Source organism: Strix aluco, chromosome 3, assembly GCF_031877795.1.
Source record: "Strix aluco isolate bStrAlu1 chromosome 3, bStrAlu1.hap1, whole genome shotgun sequence".
In the NCBI taxonomy this organism is placed as follows: Eukaryota; Metazoa; Chordata; class Aves; order Strigiformes; family Strigidae; genus Strix; species Strix aluco.
The window spans coordinates 89,442,962-89,459,201 of NC_133933.1; the positions used below are offsets into that span (position 1 = coordinate 89,442,962).

The following is a 16,240-nucleotide window of genomic DNA, read 5'->3' on the forward strand; positions in this document are numbered from 1 at the left end:
CACTTCTTGGTCCAAGACACTTCAGTGTGTTTGGATCAAGCCCTCAGGGCTGTAATTGCTCAGCTGACTAATGCCACTAAGTTTTCAGAAATTTGCACACAGTGCCAGTGAACCTGGGCATTGTATGCGCACAGAGCGGTTCCCTTAGGGATTTTAAAGGATTAGATATAATAGTAGTGTACACTGAAACAGAAAGTGTGATAATCTTAGTTAAAGCACTTGGTTAGAAGCAGTGTTGGAAGTTCACAGTATTTTCAGTGAAAAAAATCTTTTGTATGGTTAGATGAATATCCTCTTGTCTTCTCTAAGAAAAAGAAAGTTCATGTCTTAAGATTACTCCATGCTGGCTCCATAAAGCTTACTTGGGTATGTAGCTCCTTTGTTTCGCAGTGGCATTTAATCACTTGCAGTATCATACACTCTTCAACCATGCACATTATCCCTTAATTATATATGACTAAGCCCCTCGACTACAAGACATATTGTTTGTTCAAACGCACTTACAAATCCATTTTCTTATCAGTTCTTTGCTGAACATTTACACAACGGGGTACTGTTTAAATATGAAAATAAACCTTTTTTTAAAAAATTGTTTGACCCACCCACCTGGCCTCCATCTGTGATTGTTCTGTCTCTGCAATCTGTTGTCTGCTTTTCCTCAGCGTGTTCTTTATCTTTTTGGATGGTTGCTATCTTTGAGTGGCTTTATTGCCCCTCCCTATTTTCCCTGTGCTTAGTAGAAAGTGACATTTCCAAATCATAAGGATCAGCCAGGCAGATCTGATACACTCTCTGCTATAAGACACACTTCTGCTCAAGAGTATGCAATTAGTAAAGACAACTTCATTTCACAGTATCACAACTTATGCTGTACTATTTGGAATTAAAGCATTGTGTGAATCTGGGAAGTTTTCTTATAAAAACTTGTAGCAGATAAATTTGTCAGAGTTGGCAATGTCTTTTCTTGCCACAGACTTACTGAAGCAAACCCAGAAGAAGTTTCTTCATGTTTTGTTCCAGTTCAGTTTCATATCAGTGAATTACTATGGTAATGCTTTTCCTTTATGTTTTTATTTTTATTTTTACATTAAAGGGGAGTTGTGTGTTTGTAATCTCTTAATAAACTGATACTCTAATCTTTAGATAAAGAGGTTAAATCCTTTTTTATTTTGAAATATTACATTTAAATACTTACACAGACAGTTTACATTTCCAGTCTATACACTGATAAAAATTTTGTTGGCGTCAGTGAACCTAGAAGGGAATCCCTTCTTAAAGAAATTAGATTGTATTTTTTATTTCCTTTCTGGAAGTATTTATATTTCTTCCCATTCCAAGGCAAATGTAACTGTTAAGAATAGTTGCTTTTTTGCATTAAAATTCCTCCAAAAGCACCACAATGGACTGATAGGCATGAGCATATTTTTCTGAGTAAGTAGGAAAATCAACATTAAATGTAGGAATATCTGAAACCAGGATATGCAACTAAAGTTATTTTTAGATTCTGTAGCCATTGTGTGGAAGTGAAGTCATTTCTCTCTTGTGGGTTCTTAGAAGCTGGTCTTTTGTTTGGATGGATTTGCCTGCTGTATAATGATGGCCTTGAGGAATGTGTTACAGAAACCTGTGAAAAATTTCTTCTGGATTGAGGCCTGGAATGGTAATGGTAGGTCATTGTCCAAAGGAAACAAAAATGTGTTATTAAGTTATTTTAATTTAATTTAAATTGGAAAGCTTATAGAGATGCCTGCTTCTGTTCTATTTTATGTGTAAGCCCTCCAGATTTATTTCTTGCCAGCCAAATTATTAAGCACCATTACAGTTAAATTAAACATTCACATCAAGCTGATTGTCTCAAAGCTTCAGGAAGTCTACAGCAACAGATGTATTTGCACCACTTCTTTTACAGAGAACTTTATCCTTGAACCATATGATCTAGGACTGCCCCAAAAGACCTCCATTATTTTACAGGGGACAAAACAATGAAAGGATTTCAGATTATCTGAGGCCTTCATAGGAAACTCTCCCATTATATTTTTTTCTGGACAGTTGTTGTAATGCAGGATTTTGGGGCACTAGGAGGGAGTCATCTGTGTGAAGAGGGTATCTATGGCATAAAGATAGACAGAATAGGTAAACCTAGTACTGTTCTCTCCACAGAAGTACAAGAAGCTACTCAGGTTATATTTTTACTAACTGCATTTTATTAGTGCGTTGATTAAGCATTTCTGCTGAAGGAAGTGTTTCCACCATTTCTCGGCCCCCTGTCCCTGTGCTGTGCCTTCACAGACATTTAGTGGCTGTAGAGTGAACTGGATTGAGAAACCAATAAAACAAACAGGACAAAGTTAGTTTTACAGTCGTATATCAGAAGGTTTTGTAAATAAAGCATTAGTGACATGGGAATGATTGTGCCTGTATAATAAAGTATCTTTTATGTCTTGCAGAAGTGGATTGCTGTTGGGGAACTCCTTTGTCAGCATAGGTGCATCTACATTGTATTTTGGACATCAGTGTTAAGCCTTTGAGCAAAACCAGACTGACTGACTGTCCAAGCTTTTAGAGACAAATGTTACATGAACTTCATGGTATCCTGGGAAGGAAAACTTGGCCTGGTATCCTCCAGCTGTCCTGAGCCAACACTGTCCCACTCATGCCTGTCCATGGTTGGGGTCAGGCAGGAAGGTCAATATATGGACTCTCCTGGAAAGTTGCAGAGGGGCAGATCCAGTCTGTAGGCAGCCTAAGAAGTGCCTAGTTGCAGGCATCTGCTCTTCCTGGGGCAGCATAAGCTATCTGTCCCCCACAGCCATGGGACTTGTCCACTGAGGAACAGTTCTGAGAGATGAGAGGCAAGTTGGAAACTTTGATCTCTGCATACAAAGATCTCTTTGGCTGGAAGACCTGGCTGACGTGTCTATGATAGACCAAAACTTATCCCTATTTCCATTATCCCTCTGATGATAATTTAGAAGCACCTCCACCAGGAAAGCTATCAACATGAGTCTTCCCTTCACCAGTTCATGCTGCTTCTCTTGAAAGTTTCTTGGTGTTGCTCCTGGGAAAGAATAGGGGTATCCAGGGATTGAGAGTGTTTTTGCAGACATTTGCAAACTGCTTTTGTGAGGTTTGGTGAAAAACACAGTGACTTCCTGATTAGAGGACTCTGACAGCCAAATTGGCAAGACTATGACTATTCATTTGGCAAAGGAGATGACAGCCTTTGGGCGGCTTAATAGGAATTAGAGATGCTCATGTCAGGAGATACGTCCACTGCTCCATATAAAAGGTTGTCATATCATAGTTGTGTGCAGTGGTGCTGCATAGTGAGGTTGCTATTTAGACAGAGGCAGGATTTTTTTGTTTGTTAGATTTGAGGTAATAAAGCTAAAAGATTCTAAAATAATGGAGTTGCTTAAAAATGTCAGTAAAAGAGGAAAAAATAACAGGTCTTACATTGTAACCGGTACTTTTGGATTCCACTGTACAATTATACCTATAGAATCATAGAATCATAGAATCATTTAGGTTGGAAAATACCTTTAAGATCATCAAGTTCAACTCTTAACCTAACACTGCCAGGTCCACCGCTAAACCATGTGCCTAAGCACATCTACATGTCTTTAAATACGTCCAGGGATGGTGACTCCACCACTTCCCTGAGCATCCTGTTCCAGTGATTGACAACCTTTTTGGTGAAGAATTTTTTCCTAATATCCAATCTAAACTTCCCCTGGTGCAACTTGAGGCCATTTCCTCTTGTCCTATCACTTGTTTCTTGGGAGAAGAGACCATCACCCACCTTGCTACAACCTCCTATTGGGTAGTTGTAGGGAGTGATAAGGTCTCCCATGAGTCTCCTTTTCTCCAGGCTAAACAAGCCCAGTTCTTTCAGATGCTCTTCATAAGAGTTGTGCTCTAGACCCTTCACCAGCTTCACTGTTCTTCTTTGGACACACTCCAGCACCTCAACAACTTTCTTTTAGTGAGGGGTCCAAACTGAACACAATATTCAAGGTTAAAGATTTTTTTCATAAATCCAAAGGCCTTTGCTACATTGGAAAGACAGACAAGAAGACCATGGGAATCTCATTGGCTTTAAATTCAAAGATATTTTTTCAAATTTTTTTTTTTTATATTTTCCAAATGATTTAACAATGTTCAAATTTTAATGTATTTTTATTTATAAAAGAAGCAAATCCAAAATACATCCTACCACTGCTTGGAGCTTTTTTGATGTATTTTGTTCTCTTTAGAAAACAGGAAGAAAGCTTCCCTAAGACATGTTAGCAATCACAAAGCCTGAGTGCACATTAAACACCTCGAAGGGTTTATTTGTGTGTATGGACAGACAAGGTATGTCTGTACAGAACCTGTATGGTACCTATATTGCCACTGTCAAAGTCACTGCTGAACTCAGTAAACTCAGTTTATTATTTAAGTGGCAACACTCTATAGGTTGAGCTAGCTACACTGGAGACTATAAGGAATTTTTTTAAGCTTCATTGTTCGAGCTACACCCCAAGAATAGGGAAGCTCATGAAAACAATCTATTGCATTAATTTAATCACCAGTATATTTTTTTTTCTTACGGCTGTTAGAGTTGAATTTTGTACAAGTTCAGGAAAAAAATAAAAGAGACAAAGACATTAATACAGGAATGTGACAAAGTTAGCATAAATTTTTCATACATGTGTTTAGAAAAAAAAGCACCACTTACACTGTGGTTTTCATAGCCAATTTCTTTTTATTGCAGCAATGTCTCTTGTCTACTGATGCATCTAAGGGATGTGTTATTCTGCTCAGTTAGATAATCATACAACTTTCCTATCAATCAGAGCATCATAACTTCCATAACATAAGTTAGTTGGTGGTCTTAGATTTGCTGAATTCTTAGTCACTGTAGTTTTAACAGTTTTTTAGTAAAAATTTAAAAAGTTCATAATTAAATATTACCAAGTCAGTAAAAGAGGAGAAAACAAAAAACAAAACTCAAAGATGCAGAAGCTATGAGCAAATCAAGTGCATTTTTTCATTGATTCTCTGACTGGTTGGGAACCTTCTGAGGAAGACAGATAAAATTTCTACTGCTGACAAAACTTCAGGCATGGATTCATTTTATTTGATGAACCTATACCTATTTGATGAACCTACACCATGTCCTGTAAAGTATGGAGCTTTTGCTCCCAGTCTGGCTAATCAGTTGAGCTGTCACTCAACTCTGCAGAGAAGCTACCTGAGCACCTTGCAAACCTAATCTTGAAGGAAGGGCATGGTGGAAGAAAAAAAAAAAAAAAAGGAAAAGAATGAACAGGAAAGCAAGAATATCGTTTCTCCTTTCATTTCTCTAACCCACCTTTCACTTTTCAACTCTGTTTAGTAATAGAGTTCATCTGTCTGCATTTTTGTGTCTTTGTATCTCTCACATGTTAATTTCCCCCCAGTTTTCATGGTGGCTTTATATTTGTGGTTCCAGAGAAATTTAATGAAGCACATGCTCAAGTCCTTGCAAACTCTGAAAATTTAGAGAAACATTATGTCATAGCCTCAATGCACAACTTTTAATTTACCCATTTAGTTAATTCTGCTCAGACTACGCTAGAGTTTCTTTAATTGCTATTTAAATGTAGTCTTTTATGTACTTATTCAGAATCATTAGACTCAAAGTAATTTCGCTGTTACAGTATAGTGACATTGGGTATTTTTTGATTTGTGGGATATTTTCTTCAGCCTGCTTACCTTGTCCTTGTGTATAAATTAGCCAGGCAAACACCACAGTATTTCTTTGTGCCTATGTTTCTTTGCAACTAGATGTTAAAAAGGCACACATGATGACATACTCAGGGGGTTTTTTTAAGCAGATCTGTAGAAAGGTAAAGGCTTCATTTCATTCAGTGGAAAAATTGGAATAAGTTACTATTACTTATCAAACATTCTATTTCTGGATCTCTATTTGTGTGAACAGCAGCATCTGGACATCTCTCAAAAGACATTAGCAGGACTTTGGACAACAAGGGCATATTAGGTTTGGGAAATGAATACGAGGTCTGAGAGATTCCTGACAGGCAACAGCAAACATTCAGTGGATGATGGTATGCAGCCATGGGACAACCCTATTTAGATATGTCATTCACACTATAGCTGAGGCACCATTAAGACTCTTGAGTTTACTCTGGCTAAACCATACAACATAATTCCTTGGTTGAATCATGAATAATCTTTAGATGCTATTGCAGTTTAAAAATCAAGCTAAAATAAACATCTTTTTCAGCTAGACATTTATCATTGCATAGTAGTTAGACAAATAAAATACTACAGTTTAAGTTCCTTATAAAACAATATATATTAGGTGCCTGAGAAGGCATAACAGATGCCATTTCTCACTATAAAAGTAATTTACAGTTTCAAACATAGTCATGACTTGAACATACACAAATTATATGGAAAAAGGGATCAGAGGTTATAAAGTCTCCTTTTGTTACTGGATTTCTTATGTCTAGTATTTCACATTGAAATCCACATTTGGGAATTATTTTATAATGGTCTGCTTTCAGTTTATCTAAACCTTTCAGATACTTTGGCTAAAAAGTGCCTGTGGCTGATGTTGTGATCTACCAGCCAAGTATCCTGTAAGAGAACAATGCCCCCCAAATCATTTTCAAATTTTTACTTTTGATGCTGTGGAAGATTAAACATTTTGTATTTTTGGTGTCTCCCATGACAAATTGTCATATGTTTGTAGCAGGTTAATAAAGAAGGGGGTTGACAAATCTTGCTATAATCACTACCCCATGTTGTTTTCATCCTCGTTGTCTGCTGCTCATTTTTGTTGTGAAAAACCCTAATATATCAGTGACAGGAGGTCTGTATTTGTGGTTGACTGTTATAATTACTCCCACTGAGGCACTGTCAATAGGATTAAAATAAAGATTCTGGACCTGTCCGTCATAGATGAGGTCAGCAACACTAGCAGTGGGAGTACTGTTTCTGCAAGCTGTGCTTTCAGTCCTGAGTTATGGAACCATAGACATTTATATGAAGCAAATATTTGAAAGCTCCAGTGGAGAAAGACCAGCCTTTTTTTCTGCATTAGCTAAAATATCCATCTGTAATAAATAATCTAGCAACATCCATCTATGTCTTGAACATACATATATGCATGTTAATTTTCAAATGTATCAGAGCCCCAGAGATTTCCAATTACAGAACAATCCATTTTGCATTTTATAATTAATAAAGTCTTTGCAGCTGCATAACTTCATCCAGGAAACATCTGCACAAACTCCTTGTGTATACATAATTTCTGTGAAAAGGGGGTTAGCTGAATTGTCTTTAATGTTCAGGTTTGGTGAGAGTAGAACTAGAGAGCTGATTAAGATAACGCAAAACAAATCACAAGAATGGAGGCTTATGTCCACACAGATATAAAACAAGCTCTAGTCACTGCCTGTAGGAAAAAATACAATGTATAGCATCACTTTAACATATAGTCAATTTACTTTATTCAAGTGAAGAGGAGGGAGGAACCCAGGGGAAAACCTGAGCTCTCCCGAGGTGGGCAGTCATTTTACCCTGGTTCTCATGGGACCAGCCTGTTACCCAAGTTTGTAAGTAATACTGCTGTTGCTGAAACTCTGTGATTACTCCTTTGCCATCCTTTGATGATGACTTTGAAAAAGTGTCAGTTTTTAAATGTTAGTTTCACCTTCTTCAGTGTGCATGAAACTACGGCATCTACGCCACTAAAATTTACTCGTGACGGCAAACTCAGAGAATGGCAAGCAAACCAGAATAAACAGACAAGCTCTCTTGCTCTGCTAGAACAATATGTCATCTTTATTTTTCTCCCCTCACACCAGTCTACTTTTTATAATGAGATCAAACAGTAATTAGTGCAGTCACCTCCTTATGTTTAATTATTTTCATATAATCTCCAAAATTATCAAAGCCATGTTCAATCAAGTGTCTGACATGCTGAAACAATTGCATGCCCTTTAAGTCTTAAGCTGTTATGCCACCTGGAAGCCTTGCACTTCTACAAATGGAGATTTCTTTTTTCAATTTGTTTATATTATTGTAGTAGCAAATAATTTTCTTGATTAATGTGTCATTGCCATACAACTGTTTACTCTTTCTCCTTTGGTTATATAAACATCAGTTGTTACACGTCACTCATAGCCCTCACCATATTTACAGCATCCCTCCCAGTTTAAGTTCCCTATCTCTCCTAGAAGCAAAATGAATCTCCGTAGTGTTTATAGTGAAAAGGTTACATAAAAATGATCAGTACTTAACACGTTCCCTTTTTCCTTTTTCCTGTCCCACAAGTGGGACTCCAGACTGCTGTTTGCTGCTCTCTACATCTGCCTTCTTTCTCCCTTCCAGAGCTTCTTGGATTTTTTTTTTTTTTTATAAATATGAAAAGAAAAATATACATTATTTGATCTCTACCAGGCCACTAAGGCATGTGATGAGCTCACAGCAGAGAAGCTGCTATTTTTCTACATAAACTGCAGTCAGCATCTCTAGTTACAACAGCTAATGCCTTGTGCCACAAATGTGGCATCATGGTTCTTATTATTGTGTGTTCATTCCTTAGTATTCACTTGTGGCTTTGCAATATTCCATTATTTACGGTATTTGTATAGGCCCTTAAACGATACCAAACACAATGGCTCAAAATGTTTGTGATTGCACTGACTGCAGTGGCATATGCAAAATGTGTACTTGAATGAGTACCATGCACTGACACTGCAACCTTGCCCAGCTGTGTACCGGACCCTACTGTCACGATATGTCCTTGTTATGGCTGAGTGCTACTGGATATAAAAGAAAGCAACATAGTCCAAGCCAAGAAAGACTGCTAGTGTCATCTTCACCAGGGTCTTTCATCATATGCAGACAGAATAGTGTACCACTTTATCTAGGGCTTCCAGGCAAGGAAGTTAAATATGAAACAACAATGCCCAGCTCAGTTTCAAACTGCCGCTCTGCTCACTCATCTGAGGGCTGTTCACATCGTCTTTGTATTTCGCAGTGGAACTCTGCCAGCTTCCCAACAACAGAAAGCTCTTTGCTTCATAGAGGAGGTGGAAAGATTTGCTCTGGGGTGCAGCCATGCCTATCGCAGACAAGTAAACAAATCCAAGGTGCTAGGCAGCCCTGGGAGGGTCACTGATGGTCAATCCCTAACGGCTGTGAGGCTAAGGTATTAAGCAAAGAATTGTGCCTTAGCTGAAGCATAGCTTTCTTCTGTATTTATTGTTGACTTTGTGGTATATGGGGAAAGAATTAGCAACTAATTTTTGCATTATTTGAAGACTGGTTTAGGTTAGCTGGTAGATGTTATTCTGTGTCTTTGTGCTGTCAGTAAACTTGACTGCTCTTGGTTTGAAACCCTTTCCTGGAAGCTAAAAGACTTTGGAGCAGCTGTTTGAACAAAATAGGAGCTTCATCTGGGAAGAGCTGTTCTATTAAATTAGCAGCTGTAAATGACACACCACAGTGAATGGAAGTAAATTTATTTTATGCTGGCTTTCTTCCCTTTCCCCCTCCCCATCTTTTTCAGTACCCCAGAAGCCCTTCAGTAACAAAACTACTCCTGGATCTTAACTTGCTTGAGGAAGATCAAATGAGTTCATATTTTACTCAGATCAACAATAATGAGGATTATGGCTACAACATTAGAGTGCTGCCTTGCCAGTTATACCCTCCTGCATATCTTCCATGCTTGGGTTCTGTACCTTGATTTACAATACAGGCTCCCTTTATAGGGAAGAAGTGCTGCTGATGAGTGCTCTCCTGCACTAATGAAATATTAAAATGGATGTGATCAAATGCAGTTTGAGTTGCCTCAAGCTTTGCCATGAGATACTTTCATGGAACAGTACCTGTATTTATCACATTTAGATTTGCATGTACAGAGGTCTGAGTAATGTTTGGCTAATGTGTTGGGGTTTTTTTTTACAATTAGCATTTTCTTAATGTTGCTTATGGAGGTAGTGGCAGTAGGGATTCTGTACCACCTGTTCCTGTGATCTTAAAAATATTACATAAAGGACTAAATTGGATCAAAATAGCTGGATTTAAAATAGTGTAGAACAAAGCAATGTATTTAAATTACTTGTAATATAAAAAAAATTCACCATGGCAATTTGACAAGATAAGACAAAAGGGAGGAAAAAAAAGAATCAAAAACGTATTTTTGAATGGTTCTTTCCCATCTGTGATCTGTAATAGTTCACTAGCAAGTTGTCACACCTTCGTAAGTGGTCCTTGTAACAACCTCTCTTGGTAGAGTTTTCAGTTGTAAGTTTCTTGGCAAGGACAATGTTATATGTTAAAAAAAATATTCACAGATCACCAATTTTTGAGTAATAGAAGTATTCCACTGTTAGGCTGAAAAAAACAAATTTTTGTGACAAATTTAAATTTATGAAGAAAAATGGGAAAATAATTTAGTTGTATTCCTCCAATGAGTACTTTTATTTACGATATGTACCCCTGCGTACCCTCCTTTCTAAAGAATTATTAAAGTTTTTAAAAATCCTTTTTAAAAACACTATTTTCATACTGTTAAAAATTTCAAGGCTGGAATATTCTGTCCCTTATATTTATGGGGTGTATAAGTTGAAGGGATGGTTATTAAATGTCATCACAAGCCTCTGATTGGAAAAAAACTAATGGGATGGTAGCACGGTACGAGTGCCTGAACCTGCTGCCTGTGGTATGCTGCGCAGGAGAATAAATGGCTTTCAGTCATGTGAACAAGTCACAGACATTCAGATCCTTTGAACTCTAATAAGAAATGCACACTTACTTTAAATAGTAAGTGACTAAGCATATAAATGTCTTGATCAAGTCATCAGAAAAAAAATGAAAAGGGATTTTCTGTTTACATTTTGTTATTTCTGTCTGAAATCTCTATTTTACCCTCTGCATCTTTGCTTTGTAATGTTCCCTGCTGAGAAGGACAGACTGGAAACACAGTAGGGATCTTTGCCTTTTAAAATGCTCTTTGCTTTGCAGAGGGCTACGTGCTGGAAGACCCGGTGTATTTGTCCAGCGTTTTGCTTGGTATTAGAGGAACATGACTATTTAAGAAAGGCAGGAAACTATTATTTGGTAATTTTATCTACATTTCAATTGCAAGTACTGAAAGAGCAGACAGAAGTTTAAATATATGTTTTAAAGTACATGCATACAAATCAGTTCAGCTTTTGTTCTCTTTGTCTTTAGTTGGGAAATTCTGAAACAATCTTGAATGAAGGTGTAAAAGGATAATTCTGCATTACATTTGCCACAACTATGAATTCACAGGTGAAATTTATCCAAAGTATTTCTCCAAAATTATTTCTGTCTTTTTTTCTAAATAGCATATATGACAGCTACTGTGGTAGAATCAAACTAAACCATGTTTTACAAGCAGGGCTAGATTTTCTTCTAATGTAAACTTGTGCCCCTTTGTCAAAGTCAAAGAATACATGCTTTGCATGCTAATTTTCTCTGCCAGGTAATTTAGCTTCCATCCACTGTTTTTTGCAGCATAACAAACTCTAAATGTTATGGCAATTTCTGTCCTTTAGGCATATTTTTCTTTAGAAAGTTAGTTATCGAGAGTAATAGCCAGAATTTCCTAGCATTTTATACTGGTATGATCCACTGTTGATTTACCTAATTCATCAACTTTAATCTACTGTTATCTTAAGTACTACCACCATTTTTTTTCTCTCAGTTGCATAAAATTAATCAGATTAATAAATTATGTCTCTGTAGCTACACTGTGGGTCCAGTCCAAAGGCTATTAAAGTCAAAGACACTCCTTGTTGACTTCAGTGAGGTTTGGATAAAGCTCATTGTTTTCATGCTCTTGCCGTCACTGTGGTACCAGACAACTGAAATAACGGTTCCAAATACCAGTGTCTTTGGATACTTTGCATTTCTGTTCTGAGAAAATATCCAAGCAAATATGAGTATAACCAAAGTAAATTCTCTCTCTCTGAATTCAGAATGACTATTTAACTAGCTTTAATATTTTGATACCCAATACTATGTTCCACTCACTGGCCCTTTTCTTTGCATACATGTGATGGCTTAAGAAGGTTAGACTGTCTGTTAGGGTTAGAAAAAAAGCATAAAATAGTATGGTTGAAAAAGTCTCTGCTTTATTAGAAAATTCTGGAGGACATTTGTGTTATTTTTTTCACGCTGACAGTGTTTGTAAATTTGCCCATAATCTCAGTGCTGAAATGGAGTCTTAATCTGTTTCCAGTTTTAGTGTTGTCTGATCCCCACTTCCCTCTTTCTCATCTCCTACAGCTCTCATAGTTTATCCATTCTTAAGGTGGCTGTCTAGGTTGCAGTTCTCTGCTTGTAAGTGTCATTATAGGTGTGTTTTATGGGTGTTTCTGCTTTGGGAACTGTGGAAGTCGCTAAAGAAATATTTCTAAACATCAGTTTCAGAACACAACATATTTTTTAACTTGCATGGGTTTGCAGTGGCCAAACCAAAGTATGAAATTATCTTATAAGAGTATTTCCAATTATCTACCTTTTCAGTTTCCCTTGAAAATTTTATTAAAATCATTTCAGCCTGGTTGTCTCTCTCCGTGAAACTGGAAAAACCAATTGTGCAGCTTATGCTGTCTTCCCTCCTCCTCTTTCTGCTTGTTCCTACCAGTGTTGTCTGTCCAACAAGCGTTCACACCTCATTCTTTCCTTGGAATCAGGGTTCACTGGTGGGTTACAGCTTCTTTGGGCTTCTCAGATCAGGGAAGAGTAACTTTTGCTCCATTAATTCCAAATTAATTCAGATACCAGAAACACTTCAGTGGCCTTAGAGCAGAGCTTCTCCAGACTGCCTTTCCCTTGTTTAGGCCTATTGCAGGCATCCAGCTGTTTCACACCATTATTGTGCTCTTCTTTGGTGAAAAACAGATCCTTGTTATAATTCCCTGGTCCTCTGTGTTAAAATATTGTGCTGCCAACTGCTGAGGTATTTGTAGTGTATGCTTGAACTCACAAAAATGCCATAAAATCATTAACAGCATCAACTAAAGAAAAGGAAATTATGAGCATAATATCTTGCTTGCATCAACATAACAGAATGGGTAGTTTAGAAGTTTACAGGAATGTGCACCTCATGACAGAGACAAAAAAGATCAGGATAATAATCCATGAAAATTTAAACCTTAATTTGTTTTGTTCTGCCTTAGCTTGTGGCCGTGGGTTCTACAAATCCTCCTCACAAGATCTGCAGTGCTCCCGCTGCCCTACTCACAGTTTCTCTGACAAGGAAGGATCTTCAAGATGTGATTGTGAAGATAGCTATTATAGAGCACCTTCTGATCCACCATATGTCGCATGCACAAGTGAGTCAGTCTTGAATTTAATAGTAAAGGACATTGCTTAACCAACCAGGTGCAGCCACTTGTAGCTAGTAGTTTTGGTTGGCTTTAACTATATTTGAAGAGTACATTTACAACAGTAAATGAAATTGAAAGACATAGAGGAAGAAAAGTTGACAGTGAATATAGAATCAACATAAATACAATTTTCATGTTTGCTTGATATAACATTGGAAAATATTGCATGTTGGGTAAGTGTGTAACTAACTCATTGTAACAGATAGAATACAGACATAGTTTTCCCATGGCTGTAAAACTGTTGTAGACAATGTGCTTTATGTGATATAATACCAAAATGAGTAACATGAAGAATGAAAAGTAACCTGTGCAGATCTGAGCTTTGACTGAACTGTGATTGGATCTGGCTTAACCTTCTAACTGCAAATGGACTAGTTTACACAGACTGGTGGTTCAAATAGTGGAAATCTCCTAAATCCAAAGCAGCACCAGATAATTCTGTAAATCATATCAGAGCTGATAACAAAGAACTAGATGTAGTTGGTGCAGTTTGTTTAGAAGAGATGAACAAATCCCATACTTGGGAAACCTATAAAAGACAACCTTTAAGGTACATTAACCAATCCTTTTAATTGCACAGAAGAGAAACGGCTAAAGTCAGTTGCAGTAAATATACAGACAATTGTTATTCTGATGCCTTAATGGAAAATAAATACAGCTCTTGCCAAGTGAGTTCAAGGAAGCTTTTATGCAGCTTGTACTAAAAATAATGAAATGTTTATGTGAAGAAAAATGCTTCTACTATTTTCTGTCTTGGTAATTAAAATGCTAGCTACACATCCCACCGTGGTTCTGAGCAATTACCGTGGACTTTTTGTTTGTTACATAGGACCTCCATCTGCACCACAGAACCTTATTTTCAATATCAACCAGACTACCGTGAGTTTGGAGTGGAGTCCTCCTGCTGACAACGGGGGAAGAAATGATGTGACCTACCGCATTTTGTGCAAGAGGTGCAGCTGGGAGCAGGGCGAATGTGTTCCCTGTGGGAGTAACATTGGATATATGCCCCAGCAAACTGGATTAGTAGATAACTATGTCACTGTCATGGACCTGCTAGCTCATGCTAACTACACATTTGAAGTTGAAGCTGTGAATGGGGTTTCTGACTTGAGTCGTTCCCAGAGGCTTTTTGCAGCTGTCAGTATTACCACCGGTCAAGCAGGTAAGTTTTCATCACTTATGAATCTCAACACTGTGAGACTGAGAGAAATTGGGAACATGCAAACTACAGATGCAGTAAATTAGGAGCATGTTTGGTGTGTTCTGGCTCATTAATCTTTTCACCTTGCCAACTAGTTAATTGGAGTTTATACTATTTCATGATAACCTGTCCTGTTTCTTGGCCTCAGGATTGCTTTTAGAAAGCATTCATGAAAGACTTAAAGACATACAGCTTTATCATTAAATAGGTTTTCTTAAGTCTGCAACTTTTTTTTCTTCTTACGCCATTGTAGGTCATTCCCTAGTATTTGAAGATTAAAAAAGTAGCTGTGACAGTCCTGTGCAGGCTTCCTTTCTGAATTTTTTAAACCTAGGCCACTGGAAGGTGATTTGGATATCTGATGGTGTTTTCAGTGTTAATATTTTCCCTCAAGATAATGTTTCTAATTTATCTTGTATTTCCAGATATGATTCTGAGATTCAGTGAGAATGTGATGATTATTCTTTGTTTCCTCTATTTACCATAATCTGACAGGTGACATGTCAGGGAAAATAAAATCAAAGTAGCATGTCGCCCCAGGGGAGAAAAGGACTTTAGTTGTGTGCATGCTGAGTGAAAAAAAAGGAATTCCTTGATTTAGGTTTTTGAAATGATGAGTTGCTTGTTGATAAAAATTATAGGCCTCTGAATCTACAGTAGTGCAATGTGGGCTTTAAGAGAGGATAGTAAAACTAACCTTTTATGCATTGAACTGCATCTTAATGCATCTTAAACTGAACATTAATTAAAAAATCTGGCTTCTGAGGAAATGCCTTAAAAGAAAATATGAAGTGAATAACAGATGCTTGCTGTAAGAACAGCTGACCAATGTGTTGAAGGTACTTACACCTTGGAGGAAATTTTAATGCCTATGATCAAGCTATTCTTTTTTAGTGCAGTAGAAATGATTCCCTACAGTAATGCTTTGAACTGAGGACAAACTCTCACCGTGTAGGGACAATGAGCAAATAGGAAAAACTGTAGTTATTTTGCACTTTAAAGATGGTCATCTCAAAAAAAAAAAAAAAACCAAAAAAACCCAAGAAATTGAATTCAAAACTTTCCCTCCCTCCCCCCAAACCTAGGATGGTTTATATAGTTGTTAAAGTTAGGCTGGAATATTTATGGGGTATTTAATTTCCCCATAGTGCTTTCCTGGATACCAAATGCATGTTTTACATTATTTTGGAACCATCCCTGTGACTGAGAGGATTGGTCTCTGTGCTCATTCAGTTCTTGGAGTTTACGATGAGAGTTTGAGCACAGAGAACTTACCTTGAAACTATTTTTGCATCACAGATTGTATTATTATGGCACCTTGATTTTTCATCTTTAAAATAATTCTCTGTAATTCTTCAAACGTGCACAAGTGGACAGTGGTCTGCTCTCTGTAGATGTCTGTACAGAACTACCTAAGGAAGAAGAGGACTTGGACTTTTTCCTGTTTAGCTAAATCAAATTGGCTTTATGTGCTTTGATGGTTCAGTGGCACACAGGGTAAAGGCAGAGCCAGTGCAATTTGGTGGCTAGTATCACATCTCAGGGAGATGAAAAAACCTTAATCAGAAGTTTGTTGTGTTACCCGCACGATAATTCATTATAGTTAATTCTC

General features: G+C 37.3%; 1 protein-coding gene across 6 annotated transcripts in view; it reads left to right on the forward strand.

Moving 5' to 3' along the window:
• EPHA7 (EPH receptor A7) overlaps positions 1 to 16,240 on the forward strand; it is a 170,511-nt gene that overhangs the window by 43,510 nt on the left and 110,761 nt on the right. For all 6 annotated transcript variants that reach the window (XM_074819521.1, XM_074819525.1, XM_074819522.1 and 3 more), the window contains 2 exons: positions 13,215 to 13,370; positions 14,254 to 14,589. In XM_074819521.1, the coding sequence (XP_074675622.1) occupies positions 13,215 to 13,370; positions 14,254 to 14,589 (492 nt within the window). The remainder of the gene's footprint in view (positions 1 to 13,214; positions 13,371 to 14,253; positions 14,590 to 16,240) is intronic.